At 47.1% G+C, this 26,603-nt stretch overlaps 1 protein-coding gene across 2 annotated transcripts in view; it reads left to right on the top strand.

Annotated features, from left to right (window-relative positions):
• Nucleotides 1-26,603, top strand: part of CFAP46 (cilia and flagella associated protein 46) — an 831,934-nt gene that overhangs the window by 807 nt on the left and 804,524 nt on the right. For both annotated transcript variants that reach the window (XM_029609979.1, XM_029609980.1), the window contains exon 2: nucleotides 4,541-4,627. In XM_029609979.1, coding sequence (XP_029465839.1) covers nucleotides 4,579-4,627 — 49 coding nt within the window. In that variant the 5' untranslated portion in view covers nucleotides 4,541-4,578. The remainder of the gene's footprint in view (nucleotides 1-4,540; nucleotides 4,628-26,603) is intronic.

The raw sequence follows: 26,603 nt of genomic DNA on the forward strand, positions 1-26,603 counted from the left end.
AGAGAGACTTTTAAAATGTTTTTATATCAGAATGAAAGCATGCTACACATAGAATTCCCTAAGTACAAGAAAAAACTATTTACAAATTCAAAAACAAATAATTGTCCACAATTTTATAAAATGCATTATTAGTAGTCAATTTTGTTTACATTTTTTGAGTGTCATGAATTATTTTATATTTGTATTCCAATTTAATTCTTGAAAGAAGAACTGGAAAACAACAAGAATATTCTCCAGTCCTGAGCCAGGAATTCTGTTTTCTTGCTTTTTAAAATAGTCAGTTTGCATTGTCCCATCAGAAAATTTGCAAGACACACAAGATCTCTCTTTTGAGACCAATACTTAATCACAAATATAAATACAATGGAGAAATCAAGATCAAATAAGGAAAAAAAAGTACTTCATAAAATCAAAAAGAGGTTTTAATCTAAGATACTGTAGGAGCATGTGAAAGATGGTTTTCTTACTTCAGCAGAAAGGACAAGTCTCTGACATCACATGGTTTAGATGCTTCACAAACACTTTGGGGCCGATGCAATAAAGTGCGCCCAGCCTAGCATACAGGTTTTCACGCGGTTGGATGCGCGTTTTGGATGCGCTAGACTGGCACCTGACATAATAAGGAGATTATCGTCCCTAAAATGTGCTCAAACGCCTAATTGATAGCACTTATCACATGAAAATTTCTTGTAGATGAGGCTTTTAGTTATTACCCCCCCCCCCCCCCCCCCCCCCCCCCCCGATGCAGAAAATTGCTGGGCTCCTAACACACACTATTTAACGCGGCATATTTAACTGTAGCCCCAGAGCTGGTGTTAAGTCAATCCACGAGTCAAGGGCTCAGGAGAAGTTTTAAAAATACTGTCCTCTGTGGTTCCTCCTAATTGTACCATTGTTATACTTATATCTACTGCTTGCAGTGTTTAAGAAAAAAGGTATAATGTAATGGCTACATAAAAACAAAAATTCTGAACGCACAGTATACACGCGCAATAAACAGGCTCAGGCTGATTTGCCCCTTGCTATTGTGCATGTATATTAGGCAAAATCGACCTGAAGCGGATTAAAATGGACACTCATATTGAGTGCCTGTTGCAGTTGTGGACACCCAATGCATTTGAGCGCTAGGGATGTACAATTCTTCCCTAGCGCATCCTTATTAACGCAGCAGCTCATTTAAATATTGCATCGGGCACCCAGGAGATGTGGCAGTGCATGCATTAGGAAAATGGGTGCTCAATACGAGTGCCCATTTTAACGCAGGTCCTTTCATCGGCCTGATTGGTAGCAACGATTCTATGCAAAACCATCCACTGGAGGTCGCCAGGGTGTTTGGGGATCAGAAGCTTATAGAGTTTTCTCCTCTGCATGCTTTATAGGCAAATAGTATTTGGGAAATACTTGATCTATTGATGTCCAACTTTTTCAGCAAGTATGTAGAATTTATTTTCTTCTACTATGTCTAAAGAAAACTTATTCATGTCTTTGAAAACTAGTACCCTGAGAAAAGAGAAAGCAGGAAATCTTGTCAGGAAAACAACTCTAAGAAAAACAAGTTTCTACCACCTCTAAACAATCTTTCAGAACAGCAGACTTTATTTCCAAAAAAGTGTTTTTTAACATAATGCATTAGATAATGAATCCTCTGACAACCACCTGAAATTATCGTAATCCACCAGAGGATAGACTTTTGTTTTCCCTACAGCAATGAATAACAAAACCAAGTTTCTAGAACTGAAGCTTTCAATACCCAGAGCAGGGTTACGGAAAAGAGGTTCCTCCAATAGTTTTTATAACCTTAAATTCATATCCTTTCCCCTAACCAGCAGGAGATCTCCAGGCATTTAAAATAGATTGGTAAAACACTGTCCAGTCCAGCCTCATCACCCTTTTCTGTATCGGTCAAGAACAGCTCTCTTATTAGTCCCCCTACTCTCTACCGAAAAGTAAATACTAGCTGTCTCCAAAGGAAAGGCTCCTCCAACAACAATATCTCTGCAGGGTTTGAACCTCAAATCTGCTGTTCTGCTCACAAGGTCAATCAGCCCCTGACTGACCACCTTCCACTACAAGCAAATACAGGATACACTTTTCTTAACCAAAGGGTGCTAATAAATGCAGTGACGTATTCACTTTATACCAGATTTAATCTCAACAGGGCATTGCTCTGCATGCATCCTAAGTTCTTGTCTAAAATCTTGTCAGATTTCTGCTTTAATCAGTCTGTCATCCTTCCAACATTTTTTCCAGGCTACATCTCCACAACAGTGACCAGGTCCATCACTCTTTCAGCTGTATGAGAGCTTTCACTTTCTACCTTGAGCAGGCTAAAGTCCATAGGAAGTCTATTCAATTTTTTTGCTTATTTTGAATCAAATAGACATTGAATTGTGGTAACAAAATGTACCCTTTGAATTGGTTAGCAGATTGCATCTTCTTTTTCATGCCTGGGCCTGACCTTAAAGGGACATGTCAAGGTCCATAATGTTAGGACCACTGAAAACATTTACAAGGTTGCATTATGGATTTAGTACACACATTTATATCCCATTACTGTCCAGACATGGCCTCTCAGTGGCATACTAAGTTTGAACTGTGTTTTTTCCACATCTTTCTTGAGTGGTAGAGACCAACTCCTTCCCCACTTGGGCAGAAGGTCATCTGCAGATGATCTCGGCCTCTCACATTGCAGGAAAAGACAACATAAGTGCAGACTTTCTCAGCAAGGAGAATCTGCACCTGGGAGAGTGGGTGTTGGCAGCCCAGGCATTTCAGCTGATTGTGGATTGCTAGGGCCTTCCGTTCCTAGACCAGCTGGTGACTTCTCGAAATGCGAAGGTTCCTCACTGCTACAATTGCAGGAGAGATCCTTGATCCCTAGGAATAGATGCTGTTGTACAGGTCTGGCCGGAACATAGATTGCTTTATGCCTTTCTTCCATGACCCTTGCTGGGCAGGATAAAGATCGAAGCCCATAAGGGGCTAGTACTCCTGATGGTGCTGAACAGGTCCAGGCGTCCATGGTATGTGGATTTGCGACGACTTCTGGTGGAGACCCCCCTTGCCTTCTGCCGCACAGGGATCTGCTTCAGCAGGGACTGGTTCTTCACAAGGATCCAACTCAATTCTGTCTTAAGGTTTGACCCTTGAAAGGACTTGCTGTTAAAGCGTAGTTATTCCTCTACGGTGATTGCCACTTTACTCTGCCTCGCAAGTTCTCCACTTCCTTGGCTTATGTGCAGTTTGGAGAGTTTTTTTGAGGCCTGGTGTGAGAGCGGGGTGTTCTTCCTCATTCAGTTAAGATGCCTCTCATTATGGATTTTCTGCAGGATGGATTGAATAAAGGACTGGCTCTTAATTCCTTAAAAGTGCAGGTTGCGGCTCTTGCCTGTTTCAAAGACCTGCTGAATGGTGTTTCCTTGTTGTCTCATCCTAATGTGGATGCAGCCTTTGCATGTGTGGTGTTGACTGGACCGCAGACAGCCTCCTATCCTGTTGGGGAGTAGCTTTGGTACATCCCACTTGTCCTAAGTCCATCTGTCTGTGTGCTAGGAAATGGAGAAATTACTTACCTGATCATTTTGTTTTCCTTGGTGTAGACAGGTGGATTCAACTTCCCGCCCTTGGTTGCCGCATGAGTGTATCAATAGTCCTCCTGTGGGGCTCTGGATCTCAAGATATTACTGGTAAGTGTTCATCCAGTCCCTAGCTTGGGGTACCTAGAATGTTATGTGAGTTCATGGTTTATGGTTGGTTGAGTACAGTTCAGGTTACCTGTTTTTAATCATGTTTTTACTAGTCTGTCCACAGTTGCTTTTGAAGACAATACTGGCAGGCTGGGGTCACTGCAGGGTTATATACTGTGACGTCAGCTTGCTCCGTCGCCATCTGCTGGCAGGGGAGCATAAACCCCCTGGTCCTGAGTCCCATCTGTCTACACTAAGGAAAACAAAATTATCAGGTAAGTAATTTCTCCATATATATATTTTTTTTTTTTGGCAGAAGAAAACTCTTAGCTACAGAATCCTATTTGTGACTATGATGAACTGCTTGTCTTCAGAAAAAGTAAAGTTGCTTATCTGAGACATGTATTCTCTGAAGACAATTCACCAGCACACAAACTTTCCCACCCTCCTACCTTCTCCGAGTTGTTCTTCCCCACCCCTTAATCAAAACTCTGTTATCAGAACTTTGAGGAACAGTGAGGGTGCAGCAGCACAGGAAGTCCTGCATGTGCATGTTGAAGTTCTTTAGGCTGAAACAGATGTCCATTCAGTGCCAAGCAGGGTCAAGTTACACATTTGGTGTGATTGTTGAATTGCTGACTTCAAAGATCACCTGTTACAGATAAGCAACTTTGCTTATCCTTCACCTGATTCCGGTCTGTTGATAGGAGGCCTCTACAAATGTAAATTCTTTTTTTTTTTTTTTTTGATGAATCCTGAATAGAAAATCAGAAGGTGAATGTGAGACACATTAGTCTATTTTTCATCCTACATACTTATTCACTAAGGGATCTCTTTTATTATCTTCATTGCAGCAAAGATTCAGCAGAAGCCTTTATATAAGTAAAACATCATGGATTTGGTTATCAAACAGCATCTTGCTGCAGCTCAGAATAATCAAGGTACTGTAATTTTAAAAAACATGCCTATACTAGACGCATTTACTTGGAAGCTAAATGTGAAATAATAAGACCAAGCAAGCAGTAATGCTATGATCATGTACATAACATATACCCTTTTCTGCATATGTTGCCAGGTATAAGGTGAAGCTGAGTGCTATTTTAACATAAGAGCAGATTTAGAACTGCAGCAGCTCTGCAAAATTAATCATGTCCCTGATTTTATAGACGCATGTTAACTTATTTGACTCAAAGTGGGCTGGATTGCCTGTTTTTTGCCCTTGGGTGTCGAGAGGTTAATTTTCAAAAGCATTTCAATGTGTAAAAAGGGTTTTACCAGCAGAAATATCCTGTTATAAAATTGCTCATCTGACATGCAGGTGAATGTATGAGTGGACCAAGTCAAGGTTTTTCCGAGGTCGGAGTTAAGGAGGAGTTTGGACTTAGGTACATACTTCTGCATTTTCGAAAGTGTGTACATGAATTGTCCTGAAAATTTCCCATGCATTTAATAGCAGGTGTAATTGTGTGGGGGCAAATTTGGTGGAAGAATTTTCAAAGCAGACTTATGCACATAAGTCCTCTTTGGAAATTGGTGTAATTTATGTGCATATTTGTTGGTTAATTTAGTCAGGCTTTTATAAAATTTTCCCCTGAATGCTAAATTAAAAAAACAAAAAAAAAATTTGACCAGCGATGTCTGACTATGACAAATACCTTGTCTCCATCAAGCTCCTAGAGCCACACAAAGATAAAGTGATTTACCCATGGTTATACAGACAGTCAGTGACAGAGTTCAGTCTTGAAATTATGTCTCAGGATTTCTACTGAATCATGGCCCAATACTAGAGTTACCCAGCAAGACCATTTAGTCTGTTCTTTCAAATCAAAAAATGATATCATCTCACGTAAAACAGTACCTATTGCAACCTAAATTGTTACCCCACACTAAATGTTAAATACTGTAACATCAACTTTTATTTCCTCATTGATTATCAAATTCACATACATCATATTACCTTACAAAACCTATAATATATCTCACACTAATGCATCTCTAATCAATAAGATGTCTAAACATTGTTATTTGTATCAAAGACCCAATAAGACTCATATTCTGAAACCCTCCAATCAATCCCTTACTATAAATCACTCTCACTTACCTCACTCACATATACATGTACTCATCTAAAACATCTAAATGCCCGCAGGCCAAAAAAGTGCACTTAACTTGTGAAACAAAATGTCCAAAATGATGGTAGTCCATCCTTATTATATTTGGAGACCAAAGTGTCCAAAATGATGGTAAAACATCCTCAAAAAAAGGTGTAATATGGAGCCAAAAAAATAAAAAAATTGCAAAAGATACTGTTTAAAAGAGTCCACAGTAAGATCTAACCAAACGTGGAGTAATTCCTTCTGGACCGTTCAACTCGGATAGTAGTTATAGTGAAACACCATGGGGCAAAGCCCTTCAAGGATCACAAAACCTCTTGGTTATATGGTTCTTATTCATAGGACTTACCGTAATCCACTCAGAAAATCTTAAATGATCAATCGCTTACGACAATAGCTCCCCAAGTGTGCCAGGTTCAAAATACTTATCACCAATGAGCAGTTTCACCAAAAGTATCCCACAATGTCTGTCCAAAGATGGAGCACTTATACCCTCTGTATAGTTTTTCGAAGATACCTGACACTGCAGGGTTTCGGCACACCAATAGTGCTTGCATCAGGGGGCTAGTATGTACTTTATAATAAAATAAACATACAAAACATCAACCTTAAAAGACCTTTCATACCTCTAATACCATTTATACGCCATAACACCAGAATCAGCAACAAGGTGTGTCTCCATATCAATATGGTGAAAAATGCTTCTAAACAACTAAAGCAGCACCCACATATTTAAATGCCTCCTCAATCAATGGGAGGGCAACTAACTCTTAGGTCAATACGTTATTAATGGGGACCTGAAAGAGAATCTTCATTCATTGAAAGAACTCCTTCTATGGGGCTGGAGAACCTAAAAGAGACCCGCCCCAACCACCTTAAAGTGTTAAAGGGTCTACTTTTATACCGTGAGAGGACCTGAAAGAAAACAGCATGCACAGATGCATGAGAAATGCCTGGTAATCAGGAGCCTAAGAAACATCCCTTTTAAGGACAATACAGAAAAGGCTTAAAGTCTTTTATGATCCTTAATACAGGAGAAAAGGGGCTTATCATTGTGAAGAAGCTTGATAGAATTCTAAGAACATAAGAAATTGCCATGCTGGGTCAGACCAAGGGTCCATCAAGCCCAGCATCCTGTTTCCAACAGAGGCCAAACCAGGCCACAAGAACCTGGCAATTACCCAAACACTAAGAAGATCCCATGCCACTGATGCAATTAATAGCAGTGGCTATTCCCTAAGTAAATTTGATTAATAGCCGTTAATGGACTTCTCCAAGAACTTATCCAAACCTTTTTTGAACCCAGCTACACTAACTGCACTAACCACATCCTCTGGCAACAAATTCCAGAGCTTTATTGTGAGTTGAGTGAAAAAGAATTTTCTCCGATTAGTCTTAAATGTGCTACTTGCTAACTTCATGGAATGCCCCCTAGTCCTTCTATTATTCGAAAGTGTAAATAACCGATTCACATCTACCCGTTCAATACCTCTCATGATCTTAAAGACCTCTATCATATCCCCCCTCAGCCGTCTCTTCTCCAAGCTGAACAGCTCTAACCTCTTCAGCCTTTCCTCATAGGGGAGCTGTTCCATCCCCTTTATAATTTTGGTTGCCCTTCTCTGTACTTCTCCATCGCAACTATATCTTTTTTGAGATGCGGCGACCAGAATTGTACACAGTATTCCAGGTGCGGTCTCACCGTGGAGCAATATAGAGGCATTATGACATGTTCCGTTTTATTAACCATTCCCTTCCTAATAATTCCTAACATTCTGTTTGCTTTTTTGAGTGCTGCAGCACACTCAGCCGATGATTTTAAAGTATTATCCACTATGATGCCTAGATCTATTTCCTGGGTGGTAGCTCCTAATATGGAGCCTAACATCGTGTAACTACAGCAAGGGTTATTTTTCCCTATATGCAACACCTTGCACTTGTCCACATTAAATTTCATCTGCCATTTGGATGCCCAATCTTCCAGTCTTGCAAGGTCCTCCTGTAATGTATCAAAATCCGCTTGTGATTTAACTACTCTGAATAATTTTGTATCATCCGCAAATTTGATAACCTCACTCATCCTATTCCTTTCCAGATCTATAGTTAACCGGATCGCCCCTGGAGCCTTTTTAAATATTGGGGTTACATTGGCCAACCTCCAGTCTTCAGGTACAATAGATGATTTTAATGATGGGTTACAAATTTTAACTAATAGATCAGAAATTTCATTTTTTAGTTCCTTCAGTACCCTAGGATGCATACCATCTGGTCCAGGTGATTTGCTACTCTTTAGTTTGTCAATCTGGCCTACTACATCTTCCAGGTTCACAGTGATTTCGTTCAGTTCATCTGACTCATCACCCCTGAAAACCATCTCCGGAACTGGTATCTCCCCAACATCCCCATTAGTAGACACAGAAGCAAAGAATTCATTTAGTCTTTCTGCAATGGCCTTGTCTTCCCTAAGAGCCCTTTAACCCCTTGATCATCTAATGGTCCAACCGACTCCCTCACAGGTTTCTTGCTTCGGATATATTTTAAAAAGTTTTTATTATGAGTTTTGGCCTCTATGGCCAACTTCAATTCAAATTCTCTCTTCGCCTGTTTTATCAGTGTTTTACACTTAACCTGACAATGCTTATGTTTTATCCTATTTTCTTCAGATGGACCCTTCTTCCAATTTTTGAAGGATGTTTTTTTGGCTAAAATAGCCTCTTTCACCTCACCTTTTTTTTTCTTTTTATAATTTGTTTATTGCTTAGTAGTGCATATGTTGAAATACAAATATAACTGGAAATAACATTTTGCATTATGTATACAATAAACTCACAGGAAAACCGTAACATGTATTGCTGTGCGAAGGCTATAGGCGTAGCACAGAAAGAAAAAGACCAACACATTCTGCCCGCTGTGGTTCTTCCAGCTGGCTAGAACGTAAAGAAGGCCTAAGCACAGACCAACAAAACAAAAACATTGCATACAATCCCACCCCCCCTCCCACCCCAGAACAGCAAGACCACCACAAATCATCATAAATAAGCATTAGAGGTATCACAGTACATACAATTACATAGTTAAACCGAAAAGAAGAATAACATGATAGAGGAGGCTCAGTGGACTGTCCGAAAGAAAAAAGTCACACAAAAGACAGATTATTGAGAACAAGGCTCCGCGCCCTAGGCGACAAAGTAGAAAGATAGAGCTCCCAGCGATCATAAAAAATGCGTCTAGGGAGAAACCATTCTGTGGTGATAATATATTTGCACAAAAGACAAGTCTGATGTATCAAATTCCGCAATTGGGTTATGGTAGGCGGTTCTGGAGAAATCCACTTCTGTAAAATACATTTTTTGGCAAGCACAATCACCAATCGAAACCACCATTTGACATGTTTAGATCGAAAAGGGATACCCCGACCATCATCCCATAGAAAAACATTAAGATGAAAAGCAAAGGGGATCCCGCAGAGGGACACCAAATACCAGTGGACTGCATGCCAAAACAATTGAATAGTAGGACAGGACCAAAATTCATGTCCCAGCGTGCTACGGGGGGCGGCACATTTAGGACAACAGCCCGTTCCTACATGCCCCGATTTACTGGCTTGTGCAGCCGCCATATAGAACCGGTATAAAAATTTGAGTTGAAGCTCCTGAAGAGGGGCCGGTAGGGACAAGGATTGGGCACGCCTAAAACATCGCCTATAATATGCAGGAGTTAACAAAGTGCCCAATTCCCTATTCCATCCATCAACCTGTACCTGCCAATCAGGAAGAGAGTGGAATTTCCCCAGAAGACGGTACCAAAAGGAAAGATGATGTCGAGTCGGATCATCCATATCCATGAAATCAGAGAGAAGTTCCCAAGCCTGATCATGAGGGTCCGGTAGGTGCAACGAGTGTATATAGTGGCGAATTTGCAAATAAGCGTACAAATGATGGGAAGGGAGATTATACTGGTCCCGTAAATGTGTAAAAGAATGCACCCGATTGAAGTCATCAACCAGATGCACTAACGACCTAATTCCACGCAGATCCCAGGATGCAAAAATTCGGTCCCGAAGACCAGGCGGGAAATCCCTATTGCCCGCTAACGGTAAAAAATGAGTTGTATTACGGGAAAACTGCAATCGTCGACAAGTCCAACGCCACGCTATATATGTCGGTTTTATCAGCACACTGCGCCGAAGAGGAGCAGGAAGCACACTAGGCATTTTATGTAAAATATAGGCTAGTCGAAGCGGCTGCGTCTGCAAGGTTTCGACCTGCAATGGAGTATAATAAGAGGTATTCATAAGCCAGTCAGCTGCATGGCGGAGCTGACACGCGACATTATCACCTCACCTTTTAACCATGACGGTAATCGTTTTGCCTTCCTTCCACCTTTCTTAATGTGTGGAATACATATGGACTGCACCTCTAGGATTGTATTTTTAAACAATGTCCATGCCTATTGAACACTTTTAACCTGATGTTTAATAGAACACCTCCCACTCCTTATTCAAATCCCTAGGGGAGACTGTATCCCATTTGAAAATATTCAATTGTTCCTTGCGTGTCAACGCTTATCTAGGTCACCCCCTCTGACATGACATATAATCTTTTCTAATACTACGAATCGGAGTTCATGAAGCCCATGGCCAGCTTCATGCCAATGTAAGACCAGAGGAGCCTTCTGCTTACAAAGCCTAATACAACTTAGATGTTCCTGTATTCTAATCTTAATCGGTCTCATAGTTTTCCCATTGTAGGCAAGCTGACACGGTCACCATATTAAATAGATCACACTCGAAGATTCACAAGATGTATGTGATAATAATTTAAACAGGTGTTGAGCGGCTAAAGTAAAAGCCTCGCCATTGAAAGAGAGCGGCAAACTTTACAGTGACCACATGCGAAGTGACCTCGTGATATATCTCTATCAACTTCCTTTATTTGTTGAAAAGCGGAATGTACTAATTTGTCTCTAAGGTTCCGTGCTTGTTTAAGCATAAAAGTAGGACCTTCACTAAACACAGGATGTAACCGTAAAACTTCCCAATGTGTCTGTATGCTGCATTGCACCTGCCAAGTGTTTGGTGAAAATGGCAACACGCAAACCAGTTTCTGTCTTCTGTCTTGTAGTAAACTGCAATAGCAACTCCGTATAACATGAGGAAGCAAGACGGCCATTCGCTTCTCCCCCTCCTATTACCCCGCATAACAAACCACATGACAACTTTTTGGCATCAAAATTATAGGCCGCAGTTTATTAACAATAACACATATAACCCGAGCCAAAAGAATTAATACAATAATAAAAACTTCCCCCTTCCTCCCCCTCACCCCGCCACCTCGGTTCCTCTTCACTTACCACCGTGCCAGAATGGTAAGACTTCCAATGCACCCCCCCCCACCCCACCCCCACACGGCTCACCCCGCCTCGGCTCCAGCGAGGGTAAGCCTTTCGGCCTGAGCATCGGCCCCATCTTGCTCTTTAGGCCTTCCCGTGTAGCAGCCCCAAAACTACACGGGCATTACCTCCACCCCCACCACCACCAGTCCCTCACAAATACCAACATTACAAAATAACTGAAGGCTCGGGTTTTTCCGCCAAACTGCGACAATCAAACAGCAAAGAACATGAACAAACGCCACGAAAAAGCGGGTGGGCGGGAGGGAAACAAAAGACCTGCTGTTAGCTTCTTGGTTGCTTCTCAACTGCCAACAATTCCTCACTATGCCTTTGTTTAAAACTGCCTCAGCCAATGACAATGCAGCAATTTGAAACTGCTGCCGTTGCCATGGCTGCTCCCCCCCTCCCCCCCTATCTAACCCTTAGCAATCTAAAGCTCACCTGCCCCTTACTCCCATGTTAACTACAGCAGCGAAGACAAGCTTAAGCTGCTTCCTATAACATGAGGAAGCAAGACGGCCATTCGCTTCTCCCCCTCCTATTACTCCGCATAACAAACCACATGACAACTTTGTGGCATCAAAATTATAGGCCGCAGTTTATTAACAATAACACATATAACCCGAGCCAAAAGAATTAATACAATAATAAAAACTTCCCCCTTCCCCCCCCTCACCCCGCCACCTCGGTTCCTCTTCACTTACCACCGTGCCAGAATGGTAAGACTTCCAATGCGCCCCCCCCCCACCCTCCCCCCACGGCTCACCCCGCCTCGGCTCCAGCGAGGGTAAGCCTTTCGGCCTGAGCATCGGCCCCATCTTGCTCTTTAGGCCTTCCCGTGTAGCAGCCCCAAAACTACAAGGGCATTACCTCCACCCCCACCACCACCAGTCCCTCACAAATACCAACATTACAAAATAACTGAAGGCTCGGGTTTTTCCGCCACAAACAAAGGCAAATCTTTATTTGCCTTTGTTCCCCCACTGCGGCCTTCCTAACGAACTTGCTGCTCAAGCCCTTCCTCCAAGGCGTTATTATATAAATCCATGCCTACCTCCGACAGGTGTACCCCATCCCCCAAAAAATACCCCCCCAACGTGCTCCAAGACCATTCGTGCCGGATCCAAAAACCACCCTGCTGAACTACCCACTTCCCAATTTGCCTATTCAACTTCTTCACCCCATTCCTCCAAACTTTCTCCTCCCGATGTTTGATACGAATGATAATCTCCGACCAGCCCACCTTCGTCTGAGGCCAAAGACTCATTATTCGTGCCAAATCTTTGCGCATAAAACCAATCAGTTTGCGACACGACAATTTGCCTATGTCGTTACCCCCTAAATGTATTATTAATAGCCGCGGAGCTCCGAAACTTCTCTCTTTCTCTTGTAGGAACGGCAGCAAATCCTCCCATCTCATTCCCCCTTTCCCAAACCAGTGAACCCTCCAAAGATCTTTGTCTAAATTCAAATTTTCTCCATAAGGTCGTTTCGCCGCTCTTCGTTTCGCCCGATGCACGAAGGAGTGGCCCACGATCCAGGCACATTCGCAAAAACGCTCCACCCTTGCCGCTTCTGCAATGCAAAAGTACATATTAATATGCCTTCCCGTTACCTCTGCCACCCGCATTATTTTCGTACATAAGACTGGAAAGCAGCCGATTTCCAACGTCCCAACCTTTGAATGCTGCCGTCTGACCACCCTAATTCCGCAGCCGTCGTTGCCGCCCCTATTCTGAACGAATGCGTAGTATACCTCTTCGTATCCCAGCCTAAGCCTTCTACAATTTTATGCAAAACGCTAGCAAACTGAAAAATCGTTAAGGACTCACCATTCTCATGCATTAAAAACAAACCTCTCAGGCCTGGCCTTACTCTCCGGAAAGCCAGAGCATTCCGCACAGGACACACAATTTCGTCACGCGCTTGCACTAACGTCACCCAAGCGCCTCTACCGCATTGGTCAGTCTTGGAATGACGGATCCATAAACGAACCACCCCCTCCGAAACCCAAACAGCCTGATCACCCAAAGCATGCCCCCCCGGTCCTTTTTTGAGTGCGCCGCTAGCTCACCAACCCGTAACGCACCGAAAAAGGCAAACGAAAATGCCACACGGAATAATAAAACCTTGTATTGAGAATGACACACCGCCCCCAAGCATTCTATCAATGTAATCAAATCCTCGTAACGAATTGGCAAATGCTGATCCCTGTTCCGCCCGTACCCTCTCCCCCACCCCTTCAAGATGCGCCGCACGAAAAAACTTGCCGTGGGGTCCCTTTCTCCCGCCACTTTCTGAAAAAACGCAAAACCGGCCAAATGACAACGTACGGACCCCAAGGAGTACCCTGCGGCCTTCGCCCATAGGATATATCGCCCGATCTCCGCATCCCTCACCGCCCCCCCTGTCCACCCTCTCCCGTGCAAAAACCGAGCTACTACTCCTCTGCCAGACCGGTAAGAATTCCATGTAGACGGTGCCAACGATCTTCGAATCATGTCCCAGTATTCATCGAGATGATCTGCCACAGATGTGCTGGAAAGCTCTCTCCCCGTAACAAGGCATGTGGAGCCTCTGCCCTGAAGACGTCCCACTTGAAACGAGAAAGAGCATCCGCAATCAAGTTCACTTTTCCCGGAACATGCTGGGCTCTGATCGTCACATTCCAATACAAACACAGAAAAACCATTTCCCTTAACAATCCCGCTACCCTTAAGCATTTTGCCGCCAACCTGTTCACTACCTGCACTACTCCTAAGTTATCGCACCACCAAACTAACTTCCGGTTCTGCAACTCGCTACCCCATAACGTCAACGCGACCACAATGGGAAACAGTTCAAGAAATGTAATATTCCTGGTCACCCCTTCGTCCACCAATGCTGTCGGCCAAGCTTCGGCGCACCACCGACCCTGAAAATATAACCCAAATCCGCAAGACCCCGCCGCGTCAGAATATAATTCCAATTCCTCTGTAGAAATTTCGTCTTCCTGCAGGACACGCACCCCATTGAAACGCACCAAAAACCTATCCCAAACCGCCAATTCGTCCTTCATCGCTCTTGTTACCCGAATGAAGTGATGTCCAGCCTTAACACCCGCCGTTCTGTTAGACAAACGACGCAGGAAAGCTCTACCCATCGGTATTACCCTGCACGCAAAATTCAAGGATCCTATCAAGGATTGCAGTCGCCGCAACGTCACTTTCTTTGCGCTTTGCACCTCCCTTACTGACTCATGCAACTTGCACACCTTATCTTCAGGTAACCGTGCTGTCATGGCTACCGAATCCAGTTCTATGCCCAAAAAGGTGAGTTTGGTAACCGGGCCTTCAGTCTTATCGTGCGCTATCGGAACCCCCAACAACCGAGCAACCTCTAAAAACCCATTCAACTGCCTCTGACAGTCTTCCGATTCGCTTGACCCTACAAACAAAAAGTCATCCAAATAATGCAACATTCTGTCGCAGTGGTTGTGTTGCATTGTGACCCATTGAAGAAACGTACTAAACGCCTCAAAGAACGCGCAGGACACCGCGCAACCCATCGGCAAGCAGCGATCGATGAAGTAACCCCGTTCAAAATAAAAACCTAACAACGGAAAGCAGGACGGATGGATTGGTAACAATCGAAACGCAGACTCCACATCCACCTTGGCCATGAGCGCTCCGACTCCCACCTGTCTCACTAAATCTATGGCTTCATCGAACAGAGCATATTACACTGTGCAGTGCTCCCTAGGAATAAAATCATTCACTGCCACCCCGGCAGGATGGGATAAATTTAGAATCAACCTATATTTTCCAGGCGCCTTCTTCGGAATGACTGCCAATGGTGACAGATGCATATCCACGAACGGCTTGTCCCCAAAAGGCCCTATTATCCTGCCCAACTTGATTTCGTCCCTCAATTTCTCCCTTGCCACCTCTGCTAATCTATATACCGATCGGGCATTCTTGGCCCTCCCCCCCGACCCCGGACCCACGTAAGGTATGATGAACCCATCCTGGAAACCCCGTCTTAACAATGACCCCGCCGCTACATTAGGATAATTCCTTAAACACACTACCAATGCCGCTAAATCAATGGGGGAGTCTGCCTTCTGATATAACACTTCATGGTTTAACTCCCTTGGTAATGGCAGGCTTCGGCCCCTGTCCACATTTGGATACTGGGTGTGCTCCACCGCATGACGAGCAAGCGTGCCGAAACTTGCACTCCGGGAACAAACAATTGAGTTTGTTAAACCGCCAACACACGTCCGAGACACCGCTTGCGGCTTGGCTTCCACCCTCTGTCTTTCGAGTAACCCCAGCACCTCGAAAGGAATTCGCCTTGTTTCCTCCCCCTGCTAACCCACCCCCACTCGAGCCACCCGCGCCTCCTGCTATTCCACTTTTTGCGCCTCCCACCCCCTTGTTAGTCATCTGCGTTAGCCACAGATGAATATCCTGCGTACCCCAGGACATAAACTTATTCCCCGCCATCTTGTCCCTAAACTTCTCATCATAGTTGAGCCATGCCCAACCCTCATAATCCCTAAATGCTCCTAAAATGCTGTCCGCATAAGACAGCAAAGCACCGTATTGGGAACCATCAAAATGACTGACTACACTCGCTAATCTCAGAAAACCCCGCACCCAATTCACTATATTTTTAGATATTTTGAGACCTTTCCTAGCACCCTTACTCCTCTTCTTAGCTCTCTTTCTGTCTCGCCGCCCTCCCCGTCGCCCTTCCAACAATTTAAAAATATCCACAAATTTTCTCCTCCGAATCCTTTTAACCAAGCGCTTTGGGACTTCCTCCCACAGTTCCGTTAAAGACGCAAGCGCCGGATGTCCCATATCCTGCCCCGGACCATCCCCTAAAACAGATCTTTTGACGCGGTGATCGCTACTCGAACTGGTCGAAGATGCCGCCGAACTCGAGGAACGAGACCCCCTGGATCGCTTCTTTTTCCTACCCTGTCTCCCACATAGTCCAACTTCAATATCTCCAGACCTACCTTTTTCAACACCAAAGGGGCCTCCCTCTCCTCTCGCCATGGCTCCCTCGCAGGAGGCCTGCTCTTCCTTCGACCGCTGAGCCGCCCCTCCTCTCCTGTCAACCTCTCGTTTTGCCTCCGCCTCCTTCTCTCTCCAGGAGTCTCGCCTTGAGGGCCCTGCATCCTCCTCACCCTCAGCATCTGAAAAAGACCCTAGAGCCCTCCGCTCCCTCGCGCCCCCCCTGCCCGTCTTGCCTCCCTCCCCTCCCCCCACTAGCACTTCTACCCGCTGCAAACTGCAGCTGAGAAAATTCTGCTCCTCCCTCTCCCCTCCCTGCACCCTCAACAAAAAGGCCCCCTCCCTCCCTGGGTCCCCAGCCCCCGAAACCTGCCGCGGCCAGGTAAGGCTCACACCAAGTATCACTCGCTCTGTCCCCTTCCCCTCCACCACCCACATCTCTGCCCCCAACCCTACTCAAGCAATGCCTGATAATATCAGCAACGACTGACAACGGGATCGAAGCCTCCGCTGCCCCCTCCCCCCTGCCCGGCGCTCCCCGAACTGGGGGGGCAGGCACTCCCGCTCGGCGATTATCAGGCTCAAAAATTGCTAACCCCGGCAGCCTGCGATAACACTGAGCTCCCATCCGCCCCCTGGAACTGTTGCTGCCATCCGACCTACTTCTCCTGCCGCTGGCACCGCCCGCAAAGCGCGCTCTCCCTCCCCTATCCGACGAACCCGACCCGCCCCGTGCTCCACTCGCGCCGCGGCAAGGCTCCTGTCGCATCCCCGAACCCACTCGCGCCCGTGTGCTCGGCACCGCCCCGGAGGTGCGCGCACCGGCGAAAACCCTCCCTCTCTCGCTGGCCACCAAAGGATTCGCGCCTTTGCGCACGCTGGATGCGGCGGACAGAAAACCCTCCCCCCCTTTCCTCAGGGGAAGCAGAGGAGATGAAAACAGGGGAACCGCCAATCGCGCGGGCAGCACCACCCCGGGCCCCCTCCCCCGCAGGGAACCCAAGCGCGAGGGGGCAGCCGGCGAACTCGGGACACACCGCATGGGCCGTGGCTCCACCCCAGCCTGAACCGCTGAATCGGCCTCCGGCTCCGCTCCGCTCTCTCCCGACTCTGAGACGAGTAAGGGGGACCTAGGCGGGGAAAAATTGCGCCGCATGGGAGCCGGAGCGAGGCCCCCAGCCGCAGCAGCACCGCCAGGAAGGGCGGGAAGCAAGCCGGCACCCCCAGGGGGATCAGGCAACAGAACAGTCGCACCCTGAAAGGGAGCCAACTCACCCGCATCCCCCTGCAGGGGAGCCCCTCTCAGCGATGCCGCCGACCGCCTGGCTCTGGTCCTCCTCATGCCGTCCGAACCGAGGTAACGCACACCGCACTGGCCTAACCCGCAGTTGGGAAGCAACCGTCAGTGCAAGCAAAAGACCTGCTGTTAGCTTCTTGGTTGCTTCTCAACTGCCATCAATTCCTCACTATGCCTTTGTTTAAAACTGCCTCAGCCAATGACAATGCAGCAATTTGAAACTGCTGCCGTTGCCATGGCTGCTCACCCCCTCCCCCCGTATCTAACCCTTAGCTATCTAAAGCTCACCTGCCCCTTACTCCCATGTTAACTACAGCAGCGAAGACAAGCTTACGCTGCTTCCTATTAGTCCAGCGACCTCTCTTGAAGGATTTCTTTAAAACTTTAGCTGGATATCCTCTCTCTCTCTAAAATGCTGATACATCTCACCTGCTTTCTGTCCATATTCCACTGTGGTAGAGCATAGTTTCTTCAATCTAAGGAACTGTCCTAGTGGAAGATTTTGCTTTAACTTCTTAGGGTGACAACCCTAAGAGCAAGGTAGAAAAATGAAAGCCATTGTTCTGGTACTGAATAGCTATATCCAATAATTGTACATCTGTGTTACTAATATTGGCAGTAAACTGTAGATAAGAATTTTGTTATTCAGCCATCATAAAATAGAATCTAAACCCCTTCTATTGCCTGACCACAACATCAAGATATCATCAATGTACCATTTCCACAGTACAATATTATTCTTAAAGGGGCAACTTGACAACACTTGTTCTTCAAAAACACCTACATATAGATTAGCTATCATTACCATTGAGGCCCCCATCGCAACTCCCTTAATTTGTTGAAAAAATGAGTGGTCAAAACAGAAAGAGTTTTTCTTCATAGCAATGGTGATTAAATCTACTATAAAATGTGAAGGTACCTGCAGGGGTCCATTCCTTTGCTCCAGGAATGTCCGTGCGATCTTTTTAGCCCGATCTTGAGGGATGTTTGTGTATAGGAAAGCTACAGCAATAGTCATCAACAATAATTTTGGGGATGGATAATGCTATTTGTTCTAACAACGCAATCACATGTCCTGAATCTCAAATAAAAGAAGGTAAATGGGGTACAAAGTAACGCAAAAAACATCTGCAAATATAGACCCATGTGAGGACACTATAGTCCATCCTGGAGGTTTTACCAAACGTTTATGAATTTTTGGCAAACAAAACACTGGACAAATGGGGTGTTTTCCTAGCGTGTAGCAGATGGACTCAGGACCAATGGATATAGTGTACTCCTGATAGCAGTTGGAGACGGATCAGATTTCAATCTGACGACAGCCCTAGTACATATACCCCTGCAGGAAGTGCAGCTCTCCAGTATTTTCCGTCTCCATAGCAGTTAGGGACTACCTGCACGCTCTCACAGCGTTAGAGAAAAATTTAACGGAGAAAACCCAAAATAAGAAGAAAACCTACCTCAATAGTGAGCCCCGCTCTCCTGCAGTGACACCCTCGGGTCCCTCCCCCAGTTGAGAATTCCTGTGGTCCCTCGGAGGTGAGCCTCGGTCCGGCGGCCGATCCTCGGCAGGGACCTAGCCCCCGATCTCGGGCGTGGCTGAGAGGCAGCGGGTGCAACCACGAGTGCGGCGGTGAAGGTATTTGCCCTTCCCCCCCACAGCCGGAGACCGCCCGGAACGAAACCGGGAAGTGCTGAGACAAGGTAAGGTAGAAATCTTGTTTAAAGTCTCCAGTCTCTGAAGCTCGAGGAGTCGCACAGGTCGCCGGCCGGGACCAGTGCCACCGGGTTGATCCGCCCTAGCAGGGCTCGGTCCCGGTTAGAACCAAGGGCTCTCCCACGTGGAGACCCTCCGAAGTGGTCGCCATATTGCCCGCGTGGTCGCCGTTGCCATTTTGGCCCTGTTTGCCGCCCTGACCACCGTCTCGATCCGTGCGCATAGGGCGAGTCGTGCGCACAACATTACTTGTGCGCACAACGTTACACGCTTAAGTGCAGTACGCACAAGTTACGCGCGCAACTCGCGGGTACTAGGCCAGGCGCATAACTATGACTTGTGCGCACACCAGGGCGCACATCCGTCCACGCGCACATATTCGACGTACAAGAGATTTCCGCGTTTATACCTATGGCACCACCAGAAAAGGAGCTCAAGTTTCAGAGCCTCTGCCCAGCATGCCACATCAGAGCCGCACAACACGAAGAGGCCGACGCCCTGTGTATCCAGTGCGAGGAGGCCCTGGGGGATCAAGCCCAGGGCCAGCTCCTTACGGGCCTGAGTGCTAGTTCCTCAATAAGCACCCCGGACCTAGCAAATCCCAGTGGGACCCCCCTCAAACGGGGCCCCCCCAGGGACACAGCGCCTCTTAGCTTGGACCCAGCATCTGTCTCCTGGGTGGAATTTTTCAAAGGCCTGCACACCTTCGTTCACATGCAGACAGAGCCTCCGGTAACTCGGCCACAGCCTTCACCAGAGGACCGCTATGCTCCGGGCCCCGCTATGCCCAGGGTAGTGAATCCACCACCCGGAAGCCCCACTTTCGGGGACACGGACATCTCGGAGGAGGAATCAGAGCCCCTGGAGGAAGGGGAACTTCCTCTGGGGACAGAGCCTCACCGGACCATGAGACGCTTCTTCACCAAGGACGAGCTTCCAGATCTGATCACCAGCAGCCTGAAGGAACTTGCGATTCCGGGCACAAGTGCCTCGGGGGAACCTAAGACGAATCCTCTGCTAGAGGGACTCCATCAGACCTTCCGCCATTTCCCTCTGTTACAAGCCGTTCAACAGCTAATTGACCTGGAATGAATTGCTCCAGAGTCCACATTCAAAGGGGGACGGACTATGGCAGCTATGTACTCTCTGGACCTGGCGGCCAAAGACCTTCTGACATGTCCAAAGGTGGATGCTATGGTCTGCGCGGTCTCGAAGCGCACCACTATCCCAGTGGAGGGAGGTGCAGCACTCAAAGATGCGCAAGACAGACGTCTGGAATCCATCCTTTAACAGTCCTTTGACGTCGCCGCTATGTCCCTACAAATAGCCTGCTGCACTGTTGTGACACGTGCCTGCCAATCACAGACCAGGAGCAACACCCCTGGGGAAGCCATGGAACCAGCAGTATCATTCCTCGCGGATGCTACTTCCAACCTGGTATGCACCGCAGCTAGAGGAGTGTCATCAGCTGTGGCAGCCAGGAGACAACTCTGGCTCCGAAGCTGGTCGGCCGATGCGTCTTCCAAATCGAGATTCACAAGGATGCCCTTCAAGGGATCCCTCCTGTTCGGCAGTGAACTAGAGAAACTGGCTGACAAATGGGGGCGAGTCCCCACTACCGTGGCTACCAGAGGACAAAAGTAAGAGAAACCAGCGACCCTTCCCCTGACCCTCCAGGGGCAGAGGTTCACAGCGCTTCAATCCATACAGAAATAATTATCAAGCACCCCGCCCTACAGGCAAGAACCTGCCCTTTCGGAACAAGCACAATAAAAGGGGAACCAGCTCGGGTCCAGGCCCCAGCCGCACCCCACAATGAGATTCAGCCGACCTGTCCAAGGGAAGAAGCCATAGGGGGCAGACTAGCCCTATTCTACCACAGATGGGTCGAGATAACTTCGGATAAGTGGGTCCTAACCATCATTCGAGAGGGGTACTACCTGGATTTCCTACAACCCCTCCTGACAAGTTCGTGGAATCCCCCTGCCACGACACCTCCAAGAGGGTGGAAGTGGAAGCTACACTGACCAGACTATTGGCCCTCGAGGCCATAATCCCAGTACCTCCACAAGAAATTTATTTTATTGTCCCCAAGAAAGGAGGGGATGTTCAGACCCATCCTGGACCTCAAGTCGGTACCACCACCTGAGGATTCCCCGCTTCCACATGGAAACCCTACGCTCTGTAATAAGGGCGATACAACCGGGAGAATTTCTCATATCCCTGGATCTTTCGGAAGCCTACCTACACATCCCGATCCATCAGGAACATTAGCGCTTCCTACACTTCAAAATCCTGGACCATCACACCAGTTCCGGGCACTACCCTTTGGGTTAGCCACAGCACCCTGGATGTTCACCAAGATCATAGTGGTGATGGCGGCAACACTGAGGAAGGAAGGAATCCTCGTACACCCTTACCTAGACGATTGACTGATCAGGGCAAAATCCCCAGAGGAAAGTCACCAGGCAACCAACAGAGTCAAAACTCTACTGGAGAGCCTCGGATGGGTGGTCAACACAAACAAGAGTTGTCTGCAGCCCTCACAGTCTCTAGAATACCTAGGAGTCTGATTCGACACCAAAGAAGACAAGGTCAGCCTGACTCCCACAAGGAGAGCAAAACTGAGGAACCAGTTACAAATCCTGCTGAGCAAACCTCACCCCGCAGCATGGGATTACCTGCAAGTCCTCTGTCTGATGGCATCCACACTGGAAGTATTGCCATGGGCGCGAGCTCACATGAAACCCCTACAGCGCTCACTTCTATCGCGATGGAACCCACTGTCTCAGAACTATGCCATACGTCTACCACTCCTGGGCAGAGTTCGGACTCAGCTACGATGGTGGCTGTAGGACAACCACCTGAGCCAGGGAACAAGACTATCTCCACCAACATGGACCCTGCTCACCACAGATGCCAGCCTACGAGGATGAGGAGCACATTGCGAGGAGCTAACCGCCCAAGGGCAGTGGAACGCAGAAGAGTCGGGATGGAACATCAACCGCCTAGAAGCTCATGCAGTCAGACTAGCCTGCCTACGGTTTGTTCACAGACTCCGAGACAAAGTGGTCAGAGTAATGTCAGACAACGCCACACAACAGTGTGTGGCGTCAGGGGGGAACCAGAAGCCAACAGGTGTCTCTGGAAATAGACCCCCTAATGTCGTGGGCGGAAATAAATCTCCAGGAGGTCTCGGCCGTCCACATCGCCAGGAAAGACAATATCACAGCGGACTACCTCAGCAGAGAAAGTCTAGACCCAGGAGAATGGAAGCTGTCGACCGCAGCGTTCCAAATGATAGTGAACCAGTGGGGAACACCAGACATGGACCTTCTGGCAAACCGGTCCAACGCCCAAGTACCCAAGTACTTCAGCCGCAGGCGGGAACCCCAGTCCCAGGGGATCGATGCCCTGGTACAGACCTGGCCACAGGGGATTCTATTATACGCCTTCCCACCGTGGCCCCTATTGGGCGCAATCATTCACAAGATACAGTTACACAGGGGACTAGTACTTCTGGTGGCCCCGGCCTGGTCAAGAAGACCGTGGTATGCAGACATGAGAAGACTACTGGCAAGGACCCCCCTGCTGCTGCCTCCACACAGAGACCTGCACCAACAAGGGCCGATTCTCCACGAGGATCCAGCTCGATTCTCTCTTACGGCCTGGCCATTGAGAGGGCTCGCCTGAGAAAGAGCGGATACTCGGGGGCTGTAATCGACACCCTACTCCGAGCTCGCAAGTTCTCCACATCTTTAACGTACATAAGGATTTGGAGAGTATTTGGAGCCTGCTGCGAAGACCACGACATTATACCATGCCCAGTCAAAGTTCCCGCGATCTTGGAATTCCTATAGAATGGGCTACAAAAGGGATTGTCTCTCAACTCCATCAAGGTACAGGTGGCCACATTGTCATGCTACGGCACCAAGAGCGAGAGCGACAGCATAGCCTCTCATCCGGACGTTTCACGCTTCCTGAAAGGAGTCAAACACATCCGCCCACCCCTAAAGTGGCCGGTACCTCTTTGGAACCTCAACCTGGTCCTGGATTTTCTAGCAAGAGCCTCCTTCAGGCCCCTCCGCGGACTGTCTCTCTGACTATTGACTTTGAAGACAGGATTCCTGCTGGCAGTTTGTTCAGAACTGCAAGCACTGTCCTGCCGCGAGCCATTCCTCAGGCTCACCCCGGGAACCATCCAGCTATGCACGGTCCCTTCGTTCCTTCCCAAAGTGATGTCACACTTCCATCTCAACCAAACCATCTCGCTACCATCGCCGGATGAGTTTAAGAATTCAGAAGAAGCTCGAAGTCTACGCCACCTCAACATCGGCAGACTCCTATCCAGATACCTGGAAATTTCGGAACCCGTACGAAAAACGGACCACCTATTCCTCCTTCACAGTGGGAAGAGACAAGGGGAAGCGGCCTCGTGGGCAACCATAGCCCGCTGGATCAAAGAAGTCATCAAGGTGGCCTACGTAGAAGCAGGCAAGCCACCGCCTCTACAAGTCAAGGCCCATTCTACTAGAGCCCAGGCAGTGTCCTGGGCAGAAACCACAATGTTGTCACCCGCCGAGATTTGCAGGGCGGCAACATGGTCCTCCATCCACACCTTCTCCAGGTTCTACTGCCTGGATGTTCAGGCTCGGGAGGACACGGCATTTGCAAGGGAAGTACTAAGTGAGTCACGGGCAGCCTCCCACCCGGTTCGGGAATAGCTTTTATACATCCCATTGGTCCTGAGTCCATCTGCTACACGCTAGGAAATGGAGAAATTACTTACCTGATAATTTTGTTTTCCTTAGTGTAGACAGATAGACTCAGCATCCCACCCTTGGCTGCTGTTACTCATGGAATTTCGAATGATTCAAGGGTAAGCCATGCTTCCTTCACTTAGGACACCCATCCTACCGGGTGTCGACGCTTTCCGGTTGAGGGCACTGGCGGTCTCCAGCTATAGCCAATTCAACCAGATCAAGTTAATCAAGTTATAAAGTTTAACCAAGTTATGAAGTTATTCAAGTTAATCAAATTAGTCAGTCACACATATATCCACAATGCTTTTCGAGGAGAATACTGAAGAGCTGCACTTCTGCAGGGGTATATATACTAGAGCTGACGTCAGTTTCCAACTGCTATCAGGAGTACACATACCTATTGGTCCTGAGTCCATCTGTCTACACTAAAGAAAACGAAAATATCAGGTAAGTAATTTCTCCATTTACTTTCAGAAAATCTTTTTCCTTACTAGTAATCCAGCCACAATCAAATGCCTTATCAACCAACTCATCAATCTCTTGTTTAATGTCTAGGGTAGGATCAGATGCTAATAGAATATAGAAGATTGAATCTGAGAGTTGGGACTGTACTTTTGCCCCATTATCTACAATGTTTAAAACCACCACTGCCCCACCTTTATCAGCGGGCTTAATAATGATCTCTGTATCTAATTGGTGCTGAGTTAGAGCTTTCTGTTCCCTGAAAGAGAAGTTCTGTTTGTATCTGTTATTTTGTGCTGCAATAGCACCTAGATCCCTTTGCACCAATTGTGAATGTTGCGACTATCATTCTACGACGGCTTCGCCCCGCCTACCATAATCTTCTTGTGACTCCTGCCGCTCACCTTGGACTACTGGCTGCCACGGCGTCTGTCTGCCAACCTCTCCGGCGTCTCCAAACCGGCTTTGGTACTACTTCCCGCCATGCTCCTCCAAGGTATCATAGGGCGCGCACGCTGCCCTCATCTTTATTTCCTCATTGGCGCGAACCTCAGGAGCATCCCCCTGAGATGACGTCACGCTACCTGGATATTTAAGCCTACCTCTTTTGCTAGCTAATCGAGTTAGCAACAACTCGGATTACTACGGATGGGATTCGCTCTCCGTACTGAAGCTACTCTGCCACTCCAGCGCTCTCTGGAACTCTTATTGCTAATGGGGTACTCACTCCTTGGGGTACCCGCTCCTCGGGGGCCTCTGCTTCTTTCTGGTGCTATCAGGACTGCCCCCTGTGGGCGTGGTCAGCTGCCACAGTGTCCAAGGATCTACCCAAAACACCAATAACCATAACAGTGAAAAAGTATTGATAACAGGATCTGCATTTCCAGGGGGCACCCTACCTGGTTTATGTTTCATCTTTTCCCGCAAAGAATAACTTAAGCCTCAAAACCCCTATAAAATTATGTAAAGCCACTTGAAATTGAAAAAGATCAAAATGATTAGTGGGCACAAATGACAAGTCCTTATTCAACACCACTATTTGGTCACTGGTAATGTGATCATCAGAACTTGAAATTTGGAGACAGACGGTAGAGAAAGAAAGGATAGAGCTAAGTTTATAGATCTTAAAGTATGGTAGTTCTTTCAGTAAGTTAAGACACCTCCAGAAGTGAAAATATTCAATGAATGAGATTATTCTGATCAACAGATATATGTGCCACTTATTTAAGTAAGTTATTGATTTTATTAGTATTGACACCAAAAGGCCTCGCTGCGAACACCGCTACCGGCACCGGCACCAGAAGGTGGAGAGAGGGAGGAGCTGAGGACACCCCTCCCCCCCACTGCGAAACAAGGAGGTGAGGTGCAAACCTGGTGCAGCCGAGACCAGCCCTACCACTGCCCGCCCACCGACTCCTCAGATCCACCACGGTGACGCCAAAGGCACTTGTGCCATGAGGCACGCGCCCTTTATCGCACGCAAGAAGGAGTGCGACAAAGGAGCCTGTCCCTTCGTGTTCACCAGCAGTGACACCTGAAATTAATTAACTGAAACCTCACCATAAACTAATTTATCATAAACTGGAACTGGTCCACCTAATTGAACCATAACAGGACAAGGTATCTATGGAAATCATCCAAGAACTCCAAAACACAGGCAAAGAGAGGGCGAAAACCTGATCTATTTGAAGATATGTAACAACTCCCCTGTAATTTCTTCCTGCCTAATGTTTAGTCTCCTTTTGCTAAATGTGTATTTTCTAACAAAACAAATCCCACTGATAAATGACCTACTAGAGGAACTAAACCCCTCTATCTTCCACATTACCGAGACATGACTGAGAGAAAGCGATAATGTCCTCCTAAACCAAATAGATCACCCTAGCTATGATATCTTTCACTTCCCCAGACACAAACGAATAGGTGGGGGGTCTTTTAATAATCTGTAAAAAAGAACTTAAACCCTACAAGGTTAGGATAAACCCCCAAAATGAAGTTGCAATACTAAAATCACCTCTTCTAAATATTAGTTTGATCTATTGTCCACCTGGAACACTCCAAAATGACTGCTCACCTCTAATCGAAATCTTCATTAAAGTGTTTCCAGCTCCTGAGTCAACTCTAATCGTAGGGAACTTTAACCTACATGTAGTCAGAATGCCTA

The sequence above is a fragment of the Rhinatrema bivittatum genome, chromosome 7, assembly GCF_901001135.1.
Source record: "Rhinatrema bivittatum chromosome 7, aRhiBiv1.1, whole genome shotgun sequence".
In the NCBI taxonomy this organism is placed as follows: domain Eukaryota; kingdom Metazoa; phylum Chordata; class Amphibia; order Gymnophiona; family Rhinatrematidae; genus Rhinatrema; species Rhinatrema bivittatum.